This window comes from Salvia hispanica, chromosome 1 (assembly GCF_023119035.1).
Source record: "Salvia hispanica cultivar TCC Black 2014 chromosome 1, UniMelb_Shisp_WGS_1.0, whole genome shotgun sequence".
NCBI lineage: Eukaryota > Viridiplantae > Streptophyta > Magnoliopsida > Lamiales > Lamiaceae > Salvia > Salvia hispanica.
This window is the reverse complement of record NC_062965.1, coordinates 48,968,778-48,993,297: the sequence shown is the minus strand read 5'-3', so window position 1 is coordinate 48,993,297 and position 24,520 is coordinate 48,968,778. Positions and strand designations below refer to the sequence as shown.

Here is a 24,520-nt window from a genome sequence, read left to right as displayed (position 1 = left end):
TTATTAACTGGTTGGATTATGCATACTTTTGTTTTCAAGTGTCATATTTTTTTTTTTGTTGAACTAACATAAGGACTTTTAATCAACATTGCCTTCTCCCAGCTTTTCCAAATTACCCTGAAACTTGACGTTTTTTTTTGGTTTGTTTTATATCCATGGAAACGTATGAACTTTATATAAATTAATTTAGTTTATTGTATATACACTATATGATGTAACATGAAATTAATTAAAACTTTCCCTTTCACCTTCTGGCTTAAAAAAAATTGAAAACAAAAATGGCAGGAAGCTAATGGTATGGTTTGCCCTTCTGCTGAAATGGAAGAGTTTTCCAAAGCATCATGTACAAATTGGGATGATGTTGGGGGCCTTCAATTGTTGAAATTAAATTTGAACAGGGTATTAAACGTATAAATTTAGGGTTTATGAGGTAGTTCCCTTTCCTTTTGTTGAGCTTATTTATATTTGGAGGCCTTCAATTACTGTGGGAATTATCATCATATAGTTAATGGTATATAATTTTTTATCTTCATAAGATAGTTTTATTTTCCCAATTTATTGATTGTTGGTCATCTCATTTTGCAATTTGGGAAAATCAATTTTTAAAGCTTGTATTGTGGTTTTTGCACCATATTTTTTTCTGGCAAACTTGCATAATTTAAACTATATCTTGTGACTAGGCAGCTGAAAATCATTTAGAATGTTTCTTGGTGAGATAAGATTGCCCAATTTCCTTTTTTTTGCTCAACTCTCGCAGCTGCTTTTCTAAATAACTTACTTTTATGTCTCTTGGGAAATTGGGATGAAGGACATGCCATCCTCCTTTTTCCTTTTTGGTCCTCATGGGTTTTGGGAAGACATTGGTCCAGGCTTTGGCTAAAGAACCAAATTTCATGCATATCGGGGTTCCCCCTGGTTATATTTGACCCAAGTATTTTTGGGAACGTCATAGATCATTGATTCCTTATTGTGTTACTTTTGGTCTCCATATAGGGCACTGAACTATTGAAGTTTGGGTCATGGAGCAGGATGATGGTGGAAAATATTTTCAAATAAAAAACTTCCCTCCCTGCATAGTTTTCTTTGATGAGGTACTTCCCTTTTTTAAAATTTTTTCCCAAACTTGCTGTTAATGGGATTATTCCCAAGGTTTACTTAAACTGTAGCCCAACTTACCCCCCAAGATAATTTTTCCCAAACGTAAGGGTATTACAATATCTTGTGTATTTTCTCTATTAACCAATCATAACAGGCAGAGAAAATTAGTACTAGTTAATAAGGGGGGGAAGCAGAATGCCCGAACAATGTAAAAAAATTATTATAAATGATAATGGACCTAATACAATAAAAGATTGGGCCCCCCTTTAAAGGGTTTGTATTTGAACAAGAAAAAAGAGACATCAAGCTTTCCCCCAAAAAGAATTTTCATTTGGTTTCATTAGTTGATAGAAATTAAAAATTTCCCGAAATTGCAGAGAATTATCTCTGGTCGTTCTGTTTTTTTTTTACCCCAGTATGTTACAGGTTTTGGAATATAAAAAAAAGACATCAAGCAATTTTATCTTATTCTGAAACTGTTCTCTGGTCTTTTTCCTGAAATTAGTTAAAGCATGTAACTCAAATGCTATCTATGTCTCGGTGTTCATTGAATAATTTATCTCTCTTATGGCCAACGCCTTTTTTATTAGTTGGGCGTATTCAGCCCCCGGGGGTTTGCAGACAAAGATCTTGGGGGGATGGAGATGTATGGAAGTGGGGGACTATAAAAGGTCCACAAATGGCTCTTTACAAATGTTGCCTTTTTCTATTAATTTATTATTTGTTCTTGTATTTCATAATTTGCTAATAAGGATGATAATATCTTCTATTGCAGGTGCGGAAAATCTTTTATATAAAAAAAGAATCAGATGTTTCGTGTTTGCTTCATCATCTAAGTACGGGGTGCTTCATGGTTAAAATGGCAGAAATATTTCTCTCAGAGTTCATCGTCGTTTCATGTGACATCTCTTTTCCTTGCTGACATATTGGCAGGATAATGTAATTTAATTCGTTGTGGCTTGCCCGATAATCTACAATTTCAATGCGCTAAGCCCTTACTAAACCCCCACTGGGCCTTTTAATGTAAAATAGATGGGGGTTTTAAGTTAACTTTAATTTAATTTTGTGTATAAGAGTTATAAAAAAGCCCTTCTCAATAATATACAGTAGTATTCAAAAAATATAGTTCTTGAATACAAAATTAAAAATACTCAGTTTTTAAAAAAGTTGATGCCGCCGGGCCTAATGGGCCTAATGTTGTTCTAGCATTATTTTCTAGATCAATTTTTATCTTTATTTTATTTTTTACCTTTTCCGTAAATATTTAACTACACTCTGCATACAAATGGTTAGCTATAAAAATAAAGGGAGTGATAATTGTGTAACTTTTATTTATTTTAATTTCTCACTAATAGCCTATTAAATTCGTCCATGTATACGTGGACTGTATAATATCGATCGATATTTTTATACTATAAATATAAATACTATTTTAGGGACATGGTGCCACCACCCCTTCAAATAACATCATATCATCATTCCTGTACACGTGATGAATAATAAGCGGTCACGTGGCAAAAAAATTTTTTTGAAAAAGACAGTCAGTAATTTGCTGGTCTTTATACAATAATATTTCTTGTCCATCAATATCCTACACACTATACAGCAATGCAATCTATAAATTGTTGTGTAGTGTTTGTAATATTGTTGTGTAGCGTTTAACACAAACCGGAGTACTATTTTATACTCATATTTATTTTAAAATTTTAAACTTCGCTACTTCGATAAAAATTGATCGAACACTGCAGCTTGAGTGACCTAAACATGCCCTCCAGCCACCGGAAAACTCCTCTTTCCGGCGATGAATCGAGCATGGCCGGATCAAGCGGACGCGTCCTCAAGACTCTCCTTGAATGTGAAGACCAACCTATGCGAGATATCATCCAGACCGCCGCCGCCGGAGCCAAAAACCTCAGCGACGCGAATATCGTGAATCTCATCTGCTCCGGCTTCCCTGATGTGAAATTCTCCCGCTGCAACCGCAACCTCCTAATCGAACGCGTCGCCAAAATCTCTCCGCTCTCGTGCAGGATAGGGAGCGCCGCGGACGAGCCAGAAGCGAAACGTCCGAAAATTGACGACGGTCAGAATGTTAATAGGCAAATTGAGGGAGCTAGGGCTTCCACTTCAGCTAGTAGTTCAGATTCTAACGGTAGGGAACTCTGCTCTGCTAGGAGGGATGCGAATGGGTGTATGTGTATTGTGGAAATGATTGGGGATTTACGGCAAGGAAATGAGTTAGGCGCTAGTAATGAGGATAAGTGGCCAATGTTTTGTGATATAGGTGGTGAGTGCTGTCTTGGGTCGGAGATGTTGGAGGATCTGAAAAACGCTGTGATTGTGCCGATGCGCCAGTTAAAATTACGGCATTACTTTGTAGGCAAACCTACGACCGCAATTCTGTTGCATGGGCCACCGGGCTGTGGGAAAACCATGTTGGCTCGAGCCATTGGAAATGAGGCCCGAATGCCGTTTTATGAAACATCTGCTGCTGCGTTAAAGTCTGGAGTTTCAGGTACTGCGTTTTATGCAAAGATTGCTGTGTTGTGCAACTTAATTGTTTGTATTGTGTAATGTTGTTGGAATACGAATGGCTATTGGATGCGGTCTATTTATGGGGATTTTAATTGCAAAGTATGACTTGATTCTGCAAATTGTATGATGTACTTTTTGGGATCCTAATGGCTACTGAATGCAGATTATTTAAGGTTGCATCATGCCAAGCGACATAATCACGCAATTTGTTGATGTGTTTGGCGGGTGTCTCAAAATGCAATTTATTTGGAGGGACTGCATCATCTGACATATATTTTTGAAGTATGTAATGCTTTTGTTGGAATGCGAATGACCATTGAATGCAGCTTATTTAGATGGACTGCAATTGCATCACATGACGTGATTGTGCCAATTGTGTTTTGTGTTTGTTGGAATCCTCGTGGCCACTGAATGCGGGTTATATGACCGTGTGGGTTATATATATGCTGGAGTATTTTTTTTTTCTGTATGTGATTGGGCTACCTTTTCGGAATTGTGAATGTATGTAGAATTGTATGCAGCCAAGCACAACTCAGTTGGTATCACTCTTTTATGCATTGCTGAACCTATGAGAAATCACATGAGTGCTAGTAATTTCAAAGAATCAACTGAATATTTAACATAGGCTAAATTTTCTATATGATTATTATCTAAAGAGGCTTCCTTGCCAAATCACTGTGTCATTAAGCTTTGTGTATAATTAACGTTTTTAAGGATTTTACTTAAATGAATTAATCCTCAACCATCATACTTTGTTTGCATTCTTTCCCATTTGACTTTTTGTTGAACCATGTTCAGGTATCCTAGAGTTGTTCCTTAGCGCATACAAGAACGCACCATCTATTGTGTTCATTGATGAAATTGATGCATTGACTTCAGAAACGGAAAGTTTGTCGCAGTGCCCAGTAAGACAGTTGATTGCTTGCATGAACGCACCTGTGAATGACGGTTCTGATTCTGAAAGATCTAATAGTCGACCTGACAGCTATGTGCTGACAATTGGAGCAACCAATAAGCCTAATGCTCTAGACCTTTCCTTAAGGCAGCGGTTTGATCGTGAATTTTTTTTAGATGTTCCGGGAAAAGATGAGCGACGTGACATACTATCAGTTCTAACAAGTAATTATAAGGTCGAAAAAGATTTTGGTTTTGAGGAGTTAGTTGGGTGTACTCAAGGTTTTGTAGCAGGAGATTTGGTAAAACTAGTAAATACGGCTCGTATGTTTGCTCTAAATAGAGTCATTAACCAGAGATCTTACGAAAATAGTTTTAACGATGGGGTTGAATTGTATGAAACGCCATTTTCAGATGAAGAATTGGAGGAACTCACATTAACCATGTGCGATGTTCTGGTAATCTATTCTTTTACTCTCTAAAGTTGGTAAAAATGGAATTGAGCATTGATACTAGATTAATGTGTACTTGTCCCTCTGTTTTTTTTCTTATATTTGTATCCTACAAAGAATTTTTTCTTTTTCTTTTTTATATAAAAAACTATAAGCACAGACCATTTATCCCCTTTTCTTTTTTGTTACTTGAGTAAAGTAGTGTATTAATAAGAGAAAGAACTATTGATGTATGATGACAACTAGATAGCCAATTCTAGGGATCATAGGTTTTAATTGGACCACCGAGTCCAAAACCAGCATCCCACTGTTAAATTGGAACAGGCATATCCGTTCCACGGTCCCACTGTTAAATTGGAACTGGCATATCGGTTCAACCAAGCTGGTTCCTGGTTCTATGGACAACAAAACTGTAATCAGCGGCTTAAGCGGTTAAGTCACTAAGAAACATTATTATATTGTATAAAATGATGTCTAGTGGCGAGTTATTGCTCTTGCATTTCTCCTATTTGAAATTGCCTCTGAAACTAGATCTTTTGTTCTGGTTAAGTTTTAGCATATCAATGGAAACAAATATGACCTTTGTACATTAGTTTATGTTATGTATTATACGCTGACGGAAGAAATTAATTAAAACTTCTTTACTTTCACCATCTTGCTTAATAATATCGAAAACAACCTTATGACAGGATGCTTTTGGGACGGTTCGGCCTTCTGCTAAAATGGAAGATTTTTCCACTACACCATCTACAAACTGGGATGATGTTGGAGGCCTTCAATTGTTGAAGTTGGAACTTGAACGTCGCATAGTTAAGCGTATAAAGTTTCCAAAAGTTTATACGGTAGTTCCCTTGCCTTTTTGTTGAGCTGATTTAAATTTGGAAGCCTACAATTATTGTCAAAATTACCATCATATTGTTAAGGGCATAAATATGGTTTCTTAACTACATAGAGTAGTTCCCTTTCCTAATTTATTGATTTTTGGTCGTCTCATTTAGCAATTTGATATGTCAAGTTTTTACATATTTGTATTGTCAAGTATTGTTGTATCTTATGTTTGCCCTCCTGTCAAATTTGCACAATTTTACATCATATATCTTGTGACTAGCCAGCTAAAAATTGTTGAGAATAAAAGCTTGGTTACATAAGATCTCCCAATTATCTTTTTCTTTTTTTCTTTTTTTTTTTTTTTTTTTTTTTCAATTCTCGGAGCTTTGCATTTCCTAAATAAGCTATCTTTTTTAGTCTCTTGGGGAAATCGGGGTGAAGAACTTGCCGAACTCTTTTTTCCTTTATGGTCCTCCGGGTTGTGGAAAGACATTGATTGTCCAGGCTTTGGCTAAAGAAGCAGGAGCGCATTTCATGCACATCAAGGTTCTCTCTTTTGTTACATATTTGATCTGAATAGAGTTGGTAACCTTAATTGATCATTTATTCTTATTGTGTTACTTAAATTCTCCATATAGGGCACTGAAATTTCAAAGTTTTCCTGGAACAAGTTGATGGTGGAAAATATTTTCAAATGTGCAAAAACTCACCCTCCATGTATAGTGTTCTTTGATGAGGTACTTTCTTTTTACTTCGTTCCAATCTTGGTGATAATGGTATTGTTCCTGAGGGCTATTCTTAAATTTTACAGTAACTTTCTAACCCAAACATATAAATTTTACAAATGCAGCTTAAATGTCTCCATTATTCACTTATAACAAGCTATGAATTATTAACACTATCTAATAAGGGAAGGGGAAAAGCAGAATGCTCAACTGCCTTGTAAAGAAATATATTATAAATGACATGTAATCAACCTAACACAATAGAGAGATAGTATCCATAAAGGCTTTGTGGTTTGTTTTGTTTTTGAACAAGTTAAGAGAAACATCAAGCTCTCCTCAAGAAATGAAATGTTAACTTAGGGTTCCTTTCTTTCTGCAAATAAATTTGCTGAAGCATGCTCAACTGAAATGTTATGTACGTCTTGCTGTTCATTGAATGGTTTATATCTCTTATGAAACGTCCATTTCTATCAGTTGGACATATATTTCACAGATAAAGATCTAGAGAAGGACGAAGATGAATGGTTGTCAGAAGAATATGCAGAGGTACATAAATGGCACTTTGCATATGTTGCCTTTGATATTAATGTATCTATTACTCATCATATTTACATATTTAGCTAATAAGGACGATAATATCTTCTATTGCAGCTACGGAACCAGCTCCGTAATGTACAAAGCGAATCTCATGTTTACGTGATTGCTAAAACAAGTCGGTGCGTGATGCTTCATGGTTCAAAAGGCAAAAATATTTATCTTTGTCGTATCATGTGCCCTTATTTTCATCTCTTACTTTTTTGACATATTGGCAGGCTAGAGATTGTGGATCGTATGCCGCTCATCAAAGAAGTTTTTGGTAGGGTGCTGTATGCTCCTCTTCCTACTCCAGAAGAAAGAGGAGAGATATTGAAAGCTCTTGCTGGAGACAAGCCAATAGATGCCAGAGTGGATCTGATGGCTCTTGGAGAAGATGTCGCTTGTGAAAATTTCAGTGGCTCTGATCTATTTGCATTGGTGAGTCTATTCTTGTCCACTCCTTATAAATGATGAAAACTGTTGTTGTTCTGGTTTAACTATGATAGCTGCATTGGTTAAGCAAATCAAATACTACAACTTTATTCTCTCTTTCTCTCTCTTATGTGGCATTGAAAAAATTACTTTGATATATGTATGTTCACATCAAATTTCCACCTGTAAGAGTCATCGCATACTAGAAGTCTGTAAAAATCTTCATCTTTGTTTTGAGTATAAATTGGTCGAAATCGACAATTCAAGTCATGATATATATGACTATATAGTCCAAAATCAGTGTTCTGGCAACGATTTCTCTCAGATGTAGTAAAAGGGAAATACTGATAAGCGGCAAATTTTCCTGTGGGGGTGACAGAAGCTTCTAAGTTCGCCATTGATCGGCCATCATTGTCCTGTGGGGGTGACATGGCTATCACAGATGCAGATTTCAAGGCTGCATTAGCTAAAGTTTCCCCTTCTCTCTCGGCCAAGGTGCTGCCGGTTTCCTACTATGTTTTTATTCTCCTTTATTTGCCCGTTTCTTCGCCTCATGTCTTGTTGTTTTTGGGTCCAGAAGCTCGAGAAATGGACGCTACATGCAGAGAAGATTGATGTTGTTCGTGGCGTATCTGTGGTGGACTGGTAGACTTATGTTAACTTATTTTTTGTGTGGATGATGTGAGTTTCCACTCATCTTTTGTAACATGTTATAACATCTTAAAATTTTGCATCTAAATCTCATATCCGTCAAACATCTTTGTAATATTGTCAGTACGGAACCTGTATAAATATTGTTTAATTGCTTTGTGGTTTGTCCAAAGAGTGATTAAGCCGTTTAGTCTTCTTTGGCTAAATAGAGGAAAACGCATATGATGAATGCGTGTTCTTAGAACGCATAGGACGGACAAATGCGTTTTAGAACACGCATTCGTTCTATGCGTTCTCTTAGAACATGCATTCATCGTCATGTGTTTTCCTTTATTTAGCCAAAAAAGACTAAAGGGCTTAATCACCCTATGCCTTCTATCTATATTTGCAATCTTAAGAAAAAGGCCTCCTTTAAGAAACCTTGTGAATTGTTATTAAGAGCATCCGCAATGGTCGGCTAGCGACCGGCTAGGCGATTCGTCGCGCTAGCCGATCGGCTAGCCGAACCATTGCAATCGGCGAGGACAAAATCGGCGAGTGGATCGGCGTGGGCTGGCCGATCGGCTAGCCGCCATTGTGGCGGCCCGATCGGCCAGCGCCGATTTTTGATTTTTTTTTTTTTTAAAACCTATATAAACGCGATTTTCGTTTCATTTTCATTTGCACCACTTGTTTTAACGAGTTTTCTCTTTCTCTAACTTTATGTACAAGAGCATCATCGAGCGATGAGTAACGCGGGTGGTAGTGGTGGTAGTGGTGGGGATCCCGAGGAGTACGAACGGAGGATGAACGAGGCTATGGATGCCTACATGAACCGCGGGATGGAGCGGTACATGCGTATGGTGGAACAGCAGGCGATACCTCGCCCTCCACGAGTTGTCCACCATCGACCGGTGATTGATCGGGATCACGTAGCTGGATATCGCCGGCCGTACGACGACTACTTTTCGAGAGAACCCGCGGTTTCCCGCCAACATGTTCCGGCGGCGTTTTAGAATGCGCGGGGAGTTGTTTATGCACATCGTTGGCGCATTAGAGCGTCGATATCTGTGTTTCCGCTTCAGGCACGATGCTGGCTGGCAGACCCGGCCACACCCCTATTCAAAAGTGCACGGGTCGCCTAAATCGATGTGCAGTGATTTTTAGTGTTGGCGACGTAATGAGAGAATGACTGGCCATGGCTGGCCTAAGTACCATTGCGATGCTCTAAGAGCTCGGGACTCGTGTGCCACACCCACACCCTTGTCATACTTTGACATTATTCACTATTGCCCTATAGTCTATGATTTGGTGGAAATTATTTATAATGATATCATTCAATTCACTTAGTTAGTTATATCTATAATTATGCGTATGTATGCATTATATCGATAAATTTAGACGTAGATTGATGTATTTTTTGTCATGAGCAATTTTTTTTTTAAATTGTGAGATTGATCAGAATTTGACCTAATTTTTTTTTTTTTTGACAATCATCCTAATTATCGCTACTATTTACACAATTGGGTATCATAAGAAAATGTCATGTTTAAGTTCGCAACCAAATGTTGCTCAAGCAAACACAACCTTTTCTATGACTCTAGAAAACATAACTCTTTAAAATATCATAAAGCTACAAACGGAACGTATAATTTGAGATACCGCATCCAATTTTAAAGTTTTGAAAAATATCAAAATTTATCCAAAATTTTGTAGTTTTGGTCCAAAACTTTTGGAGACCAGTATCTAAAATAAATAATATTCGTGAACTAATCAAAATGATAGAAATAAAACTATTTTTAGTGAATCAATATTCGATTTATTTAGAGTTGAAAAATTCCATTTTTACTTAATAGTAGAATAAAGTAGAAAAATTGATCTCGAATACATATACAGCGGTAAGGATCCACTTGCAACTATTCAAATATTGAACAATATTAGCGCGCTTCGCTAAATTTATCACACACTGCAGTGACCTAAACATGGCCTCCTCCTGTCACCGGGAAACTCCCGTTTCCGGCGGAAAATTGAGCATGGACGGATTAAGCGACCGCATCGCCAGGTCTCTCCTTGAATGTCATGACCAAACTCTGCGCTGTCTCATCGAGCCCGCCGCCGCCGGAGCCAAAACCTAACCGACGCGCAAATCGTGCACCTCATCTGCTCCACCTTCCTCTCACATTCTCCCGCTCCAATCGCAACCTCCCAATCGAACGCGTCGCGAAAATATCTCCGCTCTCGTGCAGGAGAGCGAGCGCCGGGGACGAGCCAGCAGCGAAAAGGCCAAAATTTGACGAGACTCAGAATGCGAATCGGCAATTGAGGTAGCTAAGGCTTCTGCTCCAGCTAGTTATTCTGATTCTAACGGTTGGGAACTTGATTCTGCTAGAGTCATAGATATGGTGGTGATGGGTGGGATACGGATGCGAATGGGGATAATATGGCTATAATTGAGGGTTTCGTGCAAGGAAATAAATTAGGGATTAACATGAGAGAGGTGAAGAAGAATGAGGATAAGTGGCCAATGTTTAGTGACATTGGTGGGAGGTATTATATATTGGAGGATTTGACAAGAGACGGGGATTGCGCCGATGCACCAGTTGAAGCTACTGCATTTTCATCGGAGGCAAGCCTTCAACAGCAATTCTGTTACATGGGCCCCCGGGGGCTGGGGGAAAACCATGTTGGCTCGAGCCATTGGCAATGAGGCCCGAGTTCCGTTTTCTATGAAACATCTGCTGTTTGGTTGAAGTCGGGAGTGTCAGGTATTGCGGTTAATGTCATGAATGCTGCATTGTGCAATTAATTGTGCATTTTCTGTTGTTGGAATATGAATTTCTATTGAATGCGGATTATTTAGGATTGCATTGTATGACATAATCTTGTACATTGTGTGATGTTTTTGGGCGGAATGCTGCTGTCTATCAAATGCAATTTATTTGGAGGAACTGAAATTTTGGGCCCTCTGTTTGCAAACTGTTTAATGTTTTTGTTGGAACACAAATGGCCATTTGAATGCAGTTTATTAAGAGGGAATGCGGGGTTTATTGCATGCAGTTATTTGGGAGGGACTGCAATTTTTGGGACTTCTCTGTGCAAAGGTGTGATGTTTTTCATTCACGTGTCCTAAGAAATACCTTATTGCCAGTTTTATACATGTGTTTTTGATTTTATTGCTTATGGAGTCTTATTTGTTTGAAAATTGGCGTATATGTGGGGGTTATATACAAACTCTTGGTTCTTCTGTATGTGTTTGGGGGATCCCTTTTTTTGAAAATTGAATGTTTGTAGAATTGTTTCCAAAATACAGCTCAGTTGGTTTCACTCTCTTATTTTTTTTGGCTGTTTTCACCATATGGGAAAAAATCACATGAGTGCAATTAATCCAGTGAATCAACTAATGCTTAACTTAGGTTAACTTTTTTATTTGTTCATTTTTGTTATAAGAGGTTTCCCTTTGGATTCACTTCAGTTTCGCCCAAAACCACTGTGTCACTAAGTTTTTTACTTTTTACAGCCTAATCTCTAGATTTTTGTATAATTCACTTTGTTTCCATTTCTTTCCCATTTGACTTTTTTGAACCATGTTCAGGTACCCCAGAGTTGTTCTCCAGAGCATACAACAATGCACCATCTATTGTGTTCATTGATGAAATTAGCATTGATTTTTGGAAACGGAAAGTTTGTGGCAGTGCCCAGCAAAACAGTTGAGGGCCCGATGAAAAGACCAATAGTGGACCTGGTGGCTAGGGTGGGCTGACGTTTGGGAGAAAACCAATTAGACCTGACGCCTTGACCTTGCTTTAAGGCAGCGGTTTGATCGTGAATTTCTTTTAGATTTTCCCAAAAAAATGATCAACGGCATGACATACTATCAGTTCTAACAAGTAAATATAAGGTCGATGTTGATTTTGATTTGAAGGAGTTAGCTAGGTTGACTCGGGGTTTTGTAGCAGGAGTTTTGGGAGAACTAGAAAAGGGCTCGTATGATTTCTTTTAATTGTGCCATTCACATGAGAGCTAAACATAAAGGGATTTAAAGATGGATTTGAAGCTTATGGTAAACCATTTTCAGATGAAGAATTGGAAAAAAGCTTGGGACCGGGAAAGTATTCATGTAATCCTATTTTTTTACTCCCAAATTTTGGAAAAAAAAATTGAGTATTCGATACACCGTATTCATGCCTCCTCTATATATTTTTTTTCAAATTTGTCTTTTAGTTTGTTAATTATCCTTTCTTAATTTGAGTAGGTTTAGGAGTCTTTAGTTTTTAAGAATTTTGTTTCAAGTAGGAGTCTTAGTAGAGTATGTTTCTCAGTTTAAACCTCAGATATTTAGACTATAGAAGAGTTTTGCTGGAGCAAGTTGTGTGTTGCCCTCCTTGGAGGTGGGGCCCTTTTTGAAGGCATTATCTTGTAATCATTTTCTAATAATTTATATTAAAACCCCCTGTCCCATGTTATTTGAGTCTTTTCCATTTCAGGTTGCCCCAAATATTGGGAGTCATTTTCCATTAATGGCAAAAAAAACATTTAATCTCTTTTACTCTATTTTTTCCCCATTTTTTTTTCTCCTTTTATTCTCTCAGACTTTTTTTCCCTCTTGTATTTTTAAACCCATTAAACACAATTTTTTAAAACCTCGTGTCCAAAAGAAATGACCGTAACGAGGACCGGAGGTAGTGCTATTTAGAGTCTTTTTCTTTTTTTTGTTCAGTGGTTTTGTTGTGTCTTTTTTTCCCTGTCCCAAATTTATCCATCTTCCCCCACATTTATTCTATCAGTATTGATATTTGATTAATTTATAATTTCCCACTTTTTTTTTATTTTGGTATCCTAAAAAGAGTTTTCCCCCTAAAACTATACCTCATTTGTGTTACTTAACAAGACTAATGTAAAAAAAAGGAAAAGGGGAAATCCCATTGAATTGTGATGGCAACTAGATAGCCAAATCTTGTTAGGCTTGTTGGTCAGTGATCTGTTACACCCTAACTTCTTTAGCTTATCACATTGCTTAATTAGTTGGATTGTGCATGGTTTAATGCTTTTAGGTGTCATAATGTTTTGTTAAATTAACATAGGGTTTCATCTTGTCCAATTAACTTTCCCCTTTATCTAGCAACTTTCTTTTCATTATGTATCTCTCCAAATTTCCAAATCCCCCCCGAAACAGATCGTTTGTTCTGGTTAAGTTTTGGCATAGCCATGGAAATAAATATGAACTTTATTGGGGGGTGATCAATTTTTTTCCCTTTCTTTAATTGCCTAACCTTTATCAACGCAATGTAAAAAATGTCAACACATAACTTTTTGAACTTCAATATAATGTGTTGATATTTTAATGTCACCGTTTGATATTTTTTTAAAACACTGATTGATGAGTTAGCGGGAAAATTAACAACTTAAATAGTTAGAATATAACGCACCCCTGAACTTTATATATTAGCTATCCTATTACATTATGTGGAACCTAAAATTAGTTAAAACTTCATACCTTTCACCTGGGTTTTAAATTTAAAACAAACCCATGGCAGCAAGCTATTGAGACGGTTTGGGGCTTGGCCATCTGCTGAAATGGAAGAATTTTTCCCCCACGCCTATACAAACTGGGATGATGTTGGGGGCCTTCAATTGTTGAAATTAGAACTGGAACGCCGCATAATTGCTTTTTTAAAGTTTCCACAAGTTTATGAGGTAGCTCCCTTTCCTTTGTGTAGAGCTATTCTATATTTCAAGGCCCCTTTAATTACTGTGAGCATTACCATCATATAATTAAGCAAAATAGTTGCTTAACTTCATAAGGTTGTTTCCCTTTCCTTTTTTGCTAGTAGATTGTCTCTTTTTGCAATTACCCCCAAATTTTTACATGCTTGCATTATCAAGTCTACCTGTATCAAAATTTTTGCTCTTCTGCCAAATTTGCACAATATTATTTTATATCTTTTGACTAGTCAGCTGAAAATCATAGAGAATAAAAAAACTTGGTGAGATAAGATTTACCAATTATCCTTTTTTTTTGCTCAACTCTTGGGGCTTAGCATTTTCTAAATAACCTTATCTTTTTTTAGTCTCTTTGGGGAAAATGGGTTGAAGAACTTTCCAACCTCCTTCTTTCTTTATGGTCCTTTCGGGGTTTTGGAAAGACATTGATTGTTGATGCTTTGGCTAAAGAAGCAGGAGCAAATTTAATGCATATCAAGGTGCTTTCTTGGGAACATTTTTATATTGTTTTTATTCATTATTGATCACGATTCCTTATTGTGTTATTCTGATTCTCCATACAGGGCAATGAACTGTCAAAGTTTGGGGTGGGGGCAGTTGATGGTGGATAATATTTTTCAAAAAAAACTCAAACCCCCCATGTATAGTTTTCTTTTATGAGGTACCCGTTTTTCTTTGTTTCAATCTTTTCGATAATGGTGTTATTCCTAATGGTCATTCTTAACTGTAGTCCAAATTTCAACCCCAAGGTAACTTTTTAAGCAAGTATTGCTTGTACTTTTTCTCCATTATCCACTTATTACAAACAGAAAATTATTAGTACTCCCTCCGACCACTTTTAAGTGAAACATTTTTTTTTGGGCATGAGATCTAAGAAAATGATGTTTAGTGAGTTATGAGTAAAAAGAATAAAGTATTAGAGATAATATAGTAGATAAGTGGAGATAATAAAGTAGGAGATGGAATAAAGTACGAGAGACTAAATGTTTTCTTTTTTACTAAAAGAAGGAAATGACTCACTTTTAGTAGGGGCGGCCAAAAAAAGGGAAAACGACTACAATTTGTGGGGGGGAAAATAAAGGCTTTGTGGTTTTTTTTATTTGAACAAGGAAAAAAAAGACATCAAGCCATTCCCAAAAAAAAGGGTGTTCACTTAGATTTCCTTAGTTGTTGATACAAAGTTCTAACATTCCTTTTAAAATTTTTAATTATCTCTGGTCTTTTTGTTCTTTATCTCCAGCACTAGTGTTTTCAGGTCTTAAACACGGGGTCCTCTCCCTTTTCCCTTCCTTTTCCAAAATATCAGCTAAAAAATGCTCAACTCAAATGCATGTATGTCTCGGTGTTCATTGAATGATTTTGATCTTTTTATCAAACATCCTTTTTTTATAAGGTGGACGTGTTATCCCGAGATGATTTCACAGATGAAGATCTCGAGGAGGACGAATATATATGGAAGTCGGGGGAAAATAGAGCGGTCCGTAAAATGCAACTTTGCAATTTTTTTATTTATTACTTAGCTATTTAGCTTATATGGATGATAATATCTTCTATTGCAGATATGGGCCCAAATCAGTGATTTAAAAAAAAAATCGCATGTTTACGTGATTGCTACGTAAGTGGAATGGATGCTTCATGGTTTCAAGGCAGAAATATTTTGCTCATAGAGTTTATCCTCATGACATGGGCCCCTTTTTTTGGCATCTCTTACCCTTTCTTACATATTGCAGGCTAGAGATTCTGGGGCGCGCCCCCTTTTCAAAGAAGATTTTGGCAGGAAGGGGGTTTTTCACCTACTCCAGAAGAAAGAGGGAGATATTGAAGATTCTTTCTCAAAAAAAGCCAATAGATGGGAAGGGGTCTGATGGCTCTAGGAAAAGACTCCCCCATGTGAAAATTTCAGTGGCTCTGATCCTAAACTTGTATAAATATAGTTTAGTGCTTTTTTGCTATTCCCATAATCTGCAGTTTTGTTACTCACCGGCGGTCACAAATGGACAAGTGAATAGTCTTATTTTTGTTTTCTCAAATATTAAGGGTCTTTAAATTTACTTTATTCGGAGGAATGGTGCAAGTGAGACAGATATTCTTAAAGATGTGGTTAACGGTTAAACGAAGAACATAAACTTAGTAGAAGTTCAACACTTCGATAAGTGAGTGGGCAGAGCAGAACAAACTGCTCAGCCCTTCATAATCATGATCTGTGCTCGGAGAATGTTGTGTATTCTTGTTTCACGTCCTACGTCAGTTTAGTTTTTGGGCAAAATGGTCTCTTTTGATAATGTAAATTGTTTGACTTTATATAATAAAATGGGTATAAAAAGTTAGTGGGATGTGAGCTTTACTTTTTTATAATCTAGCAGAGGTTGCTTTTAATATTTGATTTATTTAGAGTTAGGCACAATTTTTTATTAGTAAAATCTTGATCATGGATTCATGATTCCTCACCCAACATGTTGAGCCATGAGTTTTTAAGAAAAAAAATTTGTATGTTAAATAATACTCCTGGTAAGAACAAAATAAGAAAAATAGAGATAAAATGTGAATAAAATTTGAAAATGAACCCTCTTTTATTAGCCCCACTGTGGAATAAGGGCTAAGGGCTGATCTGATCATCTGCCTTCAACACGTGTATTTTTATTTTTTATTTTTTAATTTTAAAGTTTTTATTCCATAAACATCAAATTTTTTCATTTCCCGCACCAACGTATTTTCCTCCCTCGTTTTTCTCCAACTTTTTCTCTGACGAGAACCCATTGTAGCCTGCATAGTACAAAGCGTGAACGCCGGCGAGAACGGCAGCAGGAGGCGGCTAAATTATCACACACTGCAACTTGCAGTGACCTAAACATGGCCTCCGGTCACCGGGAAACTCCTATTTCCGGCGAACAATTGAGCATGGCCGGATTAAGCGACCGCGTCGCCAAGTGTCTCCTTCAATGTCATGACCAAACTCTGCGCTGTCTCATCGAGTCCGCCCCCGCCGGAGCCAAAAACCTCAGCGACGCGCAAATCGTGCAGCTCATCTGCTCCACCTTCCCTCTCACATTCTCCCCTCCCAACCGCAACCTCCTAATCGAACGCATCGCGAAAATCACTCCGCTCTGGTGCAGGAGAGTGAGCGCCGTGGACGAGCCAGCAGCGAAAAGGCTCAAATTTGACGAGAGTCGGAATGCGAATCGGCAAATTGAGGTAGCTAGGGGTTCTGCTTCAGCAAGTCATTCAGATTCTAACGGTCAGGAACTGGATTCTGCTAGGAGTAATAAGGATGCGAATGGGGATAATATGGCGATAATTGGGGATATTGTGCAAGGAAATAAATTAGGGGTTAGCATGAGAGAGGTGAAGAAGAATGAGGTTAAGTGGCCAATGTTTAGGGATATTGGTGGGATGTATCATATATTGGAGTGTTTGAAAGAGGAGGTGATTGCCCCGATGTTCCAGATGAAGCTACTGCATCACTTTGGATGCAAACCTACAACCTCAATTCTGTTACACGGGCCACCGGGCTGTGGGAAAACCATGCTTGCTCGAGCCATTGGCAATGAGACCCGAGTGCCGTTCTATGAAACTTCTGCTGTTTCGTTGAAGTCTGGAGTTTCAGGTATTGCGTTTTATGTCAAGACTGCTGCATTTTGGAACTTAATTGTGTGTTTTCTGTAATTTTGTTGTTGGAATATGAATGTCTATTTGGGGTTGCTCTGTAGGACCTAATCATGTGAATTGTATGGGGTGTTTGCCGGAATGCTGGTGTCTATCAAATGCAGTTTATTTGGAGGGACTGCATTGCACGGCTTATGTTTGCAAACTGTGTAATGCTTTTGCTGGAACACGGATGGCCACTGAATGCAGCTTATTTAGAGGGATTGCAGTTGCATCTTATGACCTAATTGTGAAAATTGTGTGATGTGTTTGTTGGAATGCTGGTGTCTATTGAGTATTGAGTGCAGTTATTTAAAGGGAGTGCAATGTATGGCTTCTCTGTGCAATGGTGTGATGTGTTTTCATTATTGTGACACGTTACTGTCAGCTTTAAGCGCATGTTCTTGCTTATGGAGTCTTATTTGTTTAAAATTGGCTTATATGGACGTGTGGGTCATATACTTATATGCTATCTTGTTTTTTCTACTTATATACCAAAAACAGCTCAGCTGGCTTCACTCTCTTATACATTTCTGCTCGCCATATCCGGAATCGCATGAGTGCAATTAATCTCAGAGAATCATATGCTTAGCTTTGGCTAACTTTTCTACTTGTTCTTTTTTATTAAAGAGGCTTCCTATCACTTCGATTTCTCTTTCTAAACCACTGTGTCACTAATCTTTCTGACTTTTCAACATTTTTAACTCTATATTTTTTTATAATTCACTTTTCTAAGGATAGTGTTTAGTCGAATTAATCCTCAACCATCATACTTTGTTTGCATTCTTTCCCATTTGACATTGTTTTGAACCATGTTCAGGTATCCAAGAGTTGTTCTGCAGAGCATACAAGAATGCACCATCTATTGTGTTCATTGATGAAATTGATGCATTGACTTCAGAAACAGAAAGCTTGTTACGATGCCCAGTAAAACAGTTGATGGCTTGCATGAAGGAACCTGTGAATGACGGTTCTGATTCTGAAAGATTTAATATTGGACGCGGTGGCTATGTGCTGACAATTGGAGCAACCAATAAGATTGATGCTCTTGACCTTGCCTTAAGGCAGCGGTTTGATCATGAATATCTTTTTAATGTTCCAAGTGAAATTGAGCAGCATGGCATACTTACAGTTCTAATACGTAATGATGAGTTTGAAGAGGGTTCTGATCGTGGGAGGGTAGTAAAGTATACTCAGGGTTATGTAGCAGGAGATTTGGTAGAACTAGTAAATAAGGCTCGTATGATTGCTTTCAAAGATGTCTTTTTTCCGAGAGCTTGCAGATTGGATTTTGAAGACATGTATGAGGCTTATGGAATACCATTTTCAGATGAACAAATAGAGGAGTTCAAATTACCCTTGGAGTGTTTTATGGTAATCCTCTTGTACTCCCTACAAGTACGAATCTTATTCACTCTCTCTACGGACTTTTGTCAAGTATTTTTAGTATGTTACTTATCTTTTCCTAATTTGAATTGGTTTAGGAGTCTTTAGTTTTTTAGAATTTTGTTTCATGTAGGAATCTTTAGTAGAGCCTGTTTATTGGTTTCAAAATCTCCATAGAATTTTGTTTTCGCAAGCTGTGTGCTACTGCCGATTGCCGTTTGTTGCCCTCCTTGGAGGTTTGGCCCTTCCAAAGCTGTTCAATCATTTTCTATTCAGTTATGTTATACTTCCTCCTTCCGATGTTACTTGAGTTGTAATCCAGGTTCCATGTTGCTTTAGTCATTTTCATTTCCATTTAAGGCAAAAAATAACAAATTTAAATCTGTTACTTTGTTCTCCGTCTTACTTTATGCTCTCTCCTAATTTTTTTTTCTCTTCTACTTAACCATGAAACACTATCTCTTAAATCCCATACCCAAAAGAAATGACTAACGTAACGAGGGACAAAGCTAGTACTCCCTCTGTCCCACTCAAGATGTCCACATTTTTGAGTGGCATGGGATTTTAGGAGGAGATGTTCAATGAAGTAAGTAGAGAGAAAAAAGTAATTGAATATTTTAATGAGGGGAGAGAGAGAGAGAGGGATTTATTTCCAAATATAGAAAGTGGACATCTCAGGTGGGACACACTAAAAAGGAAAGATGGACATTTTGAATGGATCGGAGGTAGTACTATTTTGGTCTTTAGATTTCCCGTTTAGTTGGTTGTTGTGTTCCTTATTCTCTATAGCCGATTATCCATCTTCTCCACCTTTACTCCTATCAATACAGATATGTAATTAATTTATAATTTTCCACTTATTTGTTTCTTATTTTTAATAGAGGGAACATCTTTTTTGGTCCACGAACTTTGCCAAAGTATCATTTTAAGTCCGTGAACTTTGAAAATATCATTTCAGGTCCATCAACTATGGGTTAATATCATTTCAAGTACTTTTTTACTATTTCCAAGTTTTTTTGGACAAAAATATCCTTGATACCTTAAAAGGTATATATTTTTAATAAATTTATCCTATACTCATATTTTTTTATAAATATCTTTACTATATATTTTTGATGAATTTTCTAAATATAATTTGACCTTCAATATTATCACTTAATTTTGTGACATGCAAGAATAGATCCTTATTTAATATTTTATTATTAAAGAAAAGTTCTTTATTCAATTTTAAAATTCTTTAATATAAAAAATTGAAGAAAAACAATTTTACTTGCATGTCACATAATTAAGTGATAATATTGAAGGTCAAATTATATTTAGAAAATTTGTCAAAAATATATTATAAAGATATTTATAAAAAATATGAGTATATGATAAGTTTATTAAAAATATATACCCTTTAAGTTATCGAGGGTATTTTCGTCCTATAAAACTTGGAAGTAGTAAAAAAGTACTTCAAATGATATTAACCCATAGTTGATGGACCTGAAATGATATTTTCAAAGTTCACGGACCTAAAATGATACTTTGGCAAAGTTCGTAGACTAAAAAAGATGTTCCCTCTTTTTAATATCATAAAAAGAGTTTTTTCTTTTTCTTTTTTCTTCTAAAACTATAAGTACGGACCATTGCACCCCCTTTCATTTGTGTTACTTGACAAGAGTTATGTTAAACATGAGAAGGAACCATTGGTATGTGATGACAACTAGATAGCCAATTCTGTCTGGGCTTGTTGCCTTGTTGGTAAGTAATATGTTACACCCTACCTTCATGCTATTCTATGTGGCGAGCAGACGAGAAGTGGAATATATAAAAACCATCATTCTGTTTGGTTTGAAGGGTGAGGGTAGAGGGTTGAAGGGGCCAGGGGAGTACATGCCTTGATATGCGTATTACCTAGGGCATAGGCAGAATTGTGGATAAACAATAGGCATATTGATAGGGACTTGGAACAGTTACTCGAGCCATCCAACCAAGCCCGCCCAATCAGCTCGGCAACAGCAACGTCAACAATCTGCCTTTTCTTTTTTTCTTTTTTTTTTTTCCTATTAACCATATCTTTAAGATTTAGCATATCTTTTATAATTTCATTAAGTATTTTATAGTTCTTCTAGATTTAGATTTCCTCTCCTATTTAAAGGAGATCTTGCAAACAATGAAGCATTGAGAAATAAAGTATAAACTTATTCTCATTCTTGTTTCTGGTGGAAATCTCCCCCTAGCACCTCAACTTGGGTTTAGCTTCTCCTCTATTTGCTTGTTCAATTCGTGGTGCTCAGGCTCGATAGGTCAAGGACCTATTACATATGGAGGGGTTTCATTTTTGCTACACTTTTCAAAATTCTTCATGTTTCTTGTTATGTATAGGCATTACGCATAGATGTGTGACAAGATTGCCGTTTTTCTTCTTTAAAATAAAGTACCTTCCCCTAACTTGAGTCTGGTGTTGGTCTTTTTGTTTCAACTTCTTTAGTGCAATGGTTGGATTATGCACGGTTTAAAGCTTTGATGTGTCATATTTTTTTTGTTTAACTTACATAAGGCTTCTATCTTGTCCAACCATCATTTCCTTGTGTAGCTACCTTCTTTTCATAGTGTCCGTCTCTCAAGTTTTCCAAATTATCCCTGATAGTAGATTTTTTATTCTTGTTAAGTTTTGGCATAGGCATATATCCCTTCAGCGAGACCTTTTGTTCATGTTAAAACTTTTACATTTCACCATCGGGCATAATAATTGAAAACAAACTTATGGCAGAAAGCTAATGATATGGTACGACCACGTGCTGAAATGGAAGCTTTTTCCCCCACACCATATAAAAACTGGGATGATGTTGGAGGCCTTCAATTGTTGAAATTGGAACTTGAACGCCGCATAGTTAAGCTTATAAAGTTTCCACAACTTTATGAGGTAGTTCCCTTTCCTTTAGTTGAGCTGATTTATATTTGGAGGACTTTAATTACTGTGAGTATTACCATCATATGTTAAGGATATATAGTTTCTTAACTACACAAGGTAGTTTCTTTTCCTAATTTATTGATAGTTGATTGTCTCATGAGTCATGACTCTCATTTAGCAATTCCGATTTGGTATGTCAAGTTTTTACATGCTTGTATTATCAAGTCTTCCTGTATCATATGTTTGCTCTTCTTCCAAACTTGCACAATTTTACATCATATATCTTGTTACTAGCCTGCTGAACATTGAGAATAAAAGTTTGGTGAGATGAGATTTCCATATTATCCTTTTTCTTGCTCAACTCTCCGACTTAACATTGTCTAAGTAAGCTTATCTTTTACAGTCTCTTGGGGAAATTGTGGTGAAGAACTTGCCGACCTCCTTTTTCCTTTATGGTCCTTCGGGTTGTGGAAAGACATCGATTGTTGAGGCTTTAGCTAGAGAAGCAGGAGCGAATTTCATGCATATCAAGGTTCTCTCTTTCCTAACATTTGATCTTAATATAGTTGGTAATCAATATTGATCATTGATTCTTTATTGTGATAACTGATACTTTTGTTCTCAATATAGGTGGATGACCTTTTGAATTTGACGTGGCCTGAGGAGCTTGTGAAAAATATTTTCAAACGTGCAAAAAGTCAGCCTCCATGTGTAGTTTTATTTGATGAGGTACTTCTGTCAATTTGTTTTACTTAGTTCCAAGCTTGTTGATAATGGTATTATTCCTACTGTGTAAACACTCACCCTCCTTGTAAAGAAACTTATTATAAATGACATGCAATCAACCTAATAAAATAGAGAGATAGTATCCGTAAAGGCTTTGTGGTTTGCTTTGTATTTGAACAAGAAAAAAGGGACATTATGCTGTTCTCATGTAATGAAATGTTCACTTAGGTCTCCTTAGTTGATACAAAGTCCTAGCATTCCTGAAATCGCTAAGAATTATCTCTGGTCTTTTTGTTTCTTTGTCTCCAGCACTAGCATTTTACAGGTCTTAGATATGGCGTCCTCTCTTTTCCTTTCTTTTTCCAAATATCTTGGCTAAAACATGCTCAACTCAAATGCTATTTGTGTCTCGGTGTTCATTGAATGATATAGATCTCTTATGACCAACATCCTTTTCCATCAGTTGGACTTGTTGTCCGTAGATAATTTCACAGACGAAGATCTGGAGAGGAACAAAAATGCATGGAAGTCGGAGATATATTGGCTGGTCCGTAAATGGCACTTTGCAAATGTTGTTTTACCTATAAATGTATTCATTATTTAGCAAATCTACATATTAAGCTAATGAGGATGATAGTATTGCAGATATGGACCCATTTCCGAGATATGAGAAAAGAATCGCGTGTTTATGTGATTGCTACATCAAGTAGGTATGTGGTGCTTCATGGTTGCAAAGGGAGAAATATTTTGCTCAAAGAGTTTATCCTTCTTTCAGGGCCCTTATTTGGCATCTCTTACCTTGCTGACATATTGCAGGCTAGAGAATCTGGAGCGTATCTCGCTCATCAAAGAAGATTTTGGTAGGATGTTGTATGCTCCTCTTCCTACTCCAGATGAAAGGGGAGAGATATTGAAGATTCTTGCTCGAAACAAGCCAATAGATGCAGAAGTGGATCTGATGGCTCTAGGAAAAGACTCCGCTTGTGAAAATTTCAGTGGCTCTGATCTATTTGCATTGGTAAGTGTTATTCTTGTCAACTCCTTATGAATGACGAAAATTGTTATTGTTCTTGTTTAACTATAATAGCTGCATAGGTTAAGCAAATTAAAAGGAGTTAAAGGGAACATTGCACATCATTTATGTGGTAGAATTTCAAATGTAATGCATGCTATGGTTATTCTGTTAATTCTATCATGAACTATCGATGTAATATTAGTTGACCAATTTGCAAAGTCAGACAGTTTGAGATTGTTCTGAAAAATGTGATAATTCATGATACATTTGTCTTATTAGTTCAACATCAATATAATGTTTTGGCAACGATTTTCTCTCAGATGTAGTTTGAGGGAAATACTGAGAAGTGGTAAGTTTTCTTAAACAACAGGTGGCAGAAGCTTCTAAGTTCGCTATTGATCGACCATTATTGTCCTGTGGGGGTAACATGACCATCACAAATGAAGATTTTGAGGCTGCGTTAGATGAAGTCTCCCCTTCTCTCTCAGCCAAGGTGCTGCTGGATTGCTTTTATGTTCCCCCCCCCCCTTATTTACTCGTTTCTTCGCCTCATGTCTTTAACATTTATGGGTCCAGGAACGCAAGAAATGGGCGCTGCATGCGAAGAATATTGATGTTACTCATGGCGCATCTGCATTGGACTGGTAGACTTATGTTATTATGTGTGCATGATGTGAGATTCCTTCTCATCTTTTGTTACTTGTTAGTAACATCTTAAAAATGTGCAAGTATGGGCTAAAATATGTCCATGTGAATCTAATCCCATATGTATTGACATCTAAGTACTATGTAATTTTGTTAGCACTAAACTTGTATAAATATCGTTTAGTGCTTCTTGGCTTGTCCGATAATCTCTAGTTATTGAGATTGTTGATGTCAATGTTGGAGTCGAAGATACCGAAGGGCGAAGGAAGTACGTCAAATCCATAGTCGATTGGATGTGTGCACTTGTGGTCGGTGTGCA

The 24,520-nt window shown here is 36.9% G+C and overlaps 2 protein-coding genes across 11 annotated transcripts; both read left to right on the top strand.

Moving 5' to 3' along the window:
- Positions 1–2,823: 2,823 nt before the first annotated feature.
- Positions 2,824–8,355, top strand: LOC125201720 (cell division control protein 48 homolog C-like). Of its 6 annotated transcripts, XM_048099947.1 has the most exons (11): positions 2,824–3,250; positions 3,383–3,613; positions 4,432–4,985; positions 5,669–5,821; positions 6,225–6,353; positions 6,446–6,544; positions 7,007–7,078; positions 7,184–7,248; positions 7,345–7,546; positions 7,913–8,035; positions 8,118–8,355. In XM_048099947.1, exons 1-11 carry the CDS (start codon positions 2,863–2,865, stop codon positions 8,187–8,189), a joined length of 2,088 nt encoding a protein of 695 aa, XP_047955904.1. In that variant the 5' UTR covers positions 2,824–2,862; the 3' UTR covers positions 8,190–8,355. The 6 variants fall into 6 exon arrangements, 5 of the variants coding, with proteins under 5 accessions (XP_047955904.1, XP_047955903.1, XP_047955902.1 ...); XM_048099946.1 differs by having other exon boundaries at positions 2,824–3,613; positions 7,920–8,035; XM_048099945.1 differs by having other exon boundaries at positions 2,824–3,613.
- Positions 8,356–16,611: 8,256 nt separating this feature from the next.
- LOC125200757 (putative ribosome biogenesis ATPase nvl) lies at positions 16,612–24,389 on the top strand. 5 transcript variants are annotated; one of them, XM_048098513.1, is made up of 11 exons: positions 16,612–17,495; positions 17,599–17,703; positions 18,354–18,907; positions 21,675–21,827; positions 22,219–22,347; positions 22,446–22,544; positions 23,005–23,088; positions 23,187–23,251; positions 23,358–23,559; positions 23,927–24,049; positions 24,133–24,389. In XM_048098513.1, exons 1-11 carry the CDS (start codon positions 16,742–16,744, stop codon positions 24,202–24,204), a joined length of 2,340 nt encoding a protein of 779 aa, XP_047954470.1. In that variant the 5' UTR covers positions 16,612–16,741; the 3' UTR covers positions 24,205–24,389. The 5 variants fall into 5 exon arrangements, with proteins under 5 accessions (XP_047954470.1, XP_047954469.1, XP_047954471.1 ...); XM_048098512.1 differs by having other exon boundaries at positions 18,354–18,931; XM_048098514.1 differs by lacking the exon at positions 17,599–17,703 and having other exon boundaries at positions 18,354–18,931.
- Positions 24,390–24,520: the final 131 nt, after the last annotated feature.

What these genes read in the sequence shown, in the direction of transcription:
- LOC125201720 (XM_048099945.1), top strand. Translation starts at nt 2,863, where the DNA reads ATGCCCTCCAGCCACCGGAAAACTCCTCTTTCCGGCGATGAATCGAGC. An exon ending in GCTCTGATCTATTTGCATTG is followed by an intron (nt 7,547 to 7,912) that starts GTGAGTCTATTC and finishes TTTCCTGTGGGG; the next exon opens with GTGACAGAAGCTTCTAAGTT. An exon ending in CCCCTTCTCTCTCGGCCAAG is followed by an intron (nt 8,036 to 8,117) that starts GTGCTGCCGGTT and finishes TTTTGGGTCCAG; the next exon opens with AAGCTCGAGAAATGGACGCT.
- LOC125200757 (XM_048098512.1), top strand. Translation starts at nt 16,742, where the DNA reads ATGGCCTCCGGTCACCGGGAAACTCCTATTTCCGGCGAACAATTGAGC. An exon ending in GTTGAAGTCTGGAGTTTCAG is followed by an intron (nt 17,496 to 17,598) that starts GTATTGCGTTTT and finishes GTTGCTCTGTAG; the next exon opens with GACCTAATCATGTGAATTGT. An exon ending in AGTTTCCACAACTTTATGAG is followed by an intron (nt 21,828 to 22,218) that starts GTAGTTCCCTTT and finishes TATCTTTTACAG; the next exon opens with TCTCTTGGGGAAATTGTGGT.